Genomic DNA, 476 nt, shown 5'->3' with positions numbered 1-476 from the left:
ATGACGTTCCGCAGTCTCCTGGAGTCGGAGAAGATAGCGATCTATGCTGTTCTACTACATCACAGCACGAACGGTAAACTTCGTTACGGCGACTTAAAGCAGCAAGCTAGCCTCTACAACGTTGCCGAGCGAACCATCCAGCGTGTGTGGGTACAAGGGCAAGCAAATCGTTCGTTCAAGTCACCTCCGTCGCGAATGCGCAAGCCAGCCGACGTCTTGTTGCTACAAGAACGGGTGTCAAAGCTGCCCCCAACAAAGAACATGGATCTACGCACCATGTCGGAAGCGCTTCACGTTCCGAAGTCGACGCTGCACGATGCATTTGTTGCCGGTGTACTCGTCCGCAAGCACTCGTCGTTGAAGCCCATGCTGACCGACGCCAACAAGGAAGCACGCAAACGTTACGCGCTCTCGTTCACCCACGTAGTCGACGGCACGATCACGTTTGATTCGATGATGGATCGCGTCTTCTTGGA

The 476-nt window shown here is 54.2% G+C and overlaps 1 protein-coding gene across 1 annotated transcript in view; it reads left to right on the top strand.

The window, feature by feature from the left end:
• H310_08358 (hypothetical protein) overlaps window positions 1-476 on the top strand; it is a gene marked incomplete at both ends in the record, with an annotated part of 13,801 nt that continues 13,325 nt past the window's right edge. Inside the window, one exon of the mRNA XM_008874064.1 lies at window positions 1-423. Coding sequence (XP_008872286.1) covers window positions 1-423 — 423 coding nt within the window. The remainder of the gene's footprint in view (window positions 424-476) is intronic.

Source organism: Aphanomyces invadans (genome assembly GCF_000520115.1).
Source record: "Aphanomyces invadans strain NJM9701 unplaced genomic scaffold supercont1.17, whole genome shotgun sequence".
NCBI classification, from domain to species: Eukaryota; Oomycota; class Saprolegniomycetes; order Saprolegniales; family Verrucalvaceae; genus Aphanomyces; species Aphanomyces invadans.
This window is presented reverse-complemented; position numbering and strand designations above follow the sequence as displayed.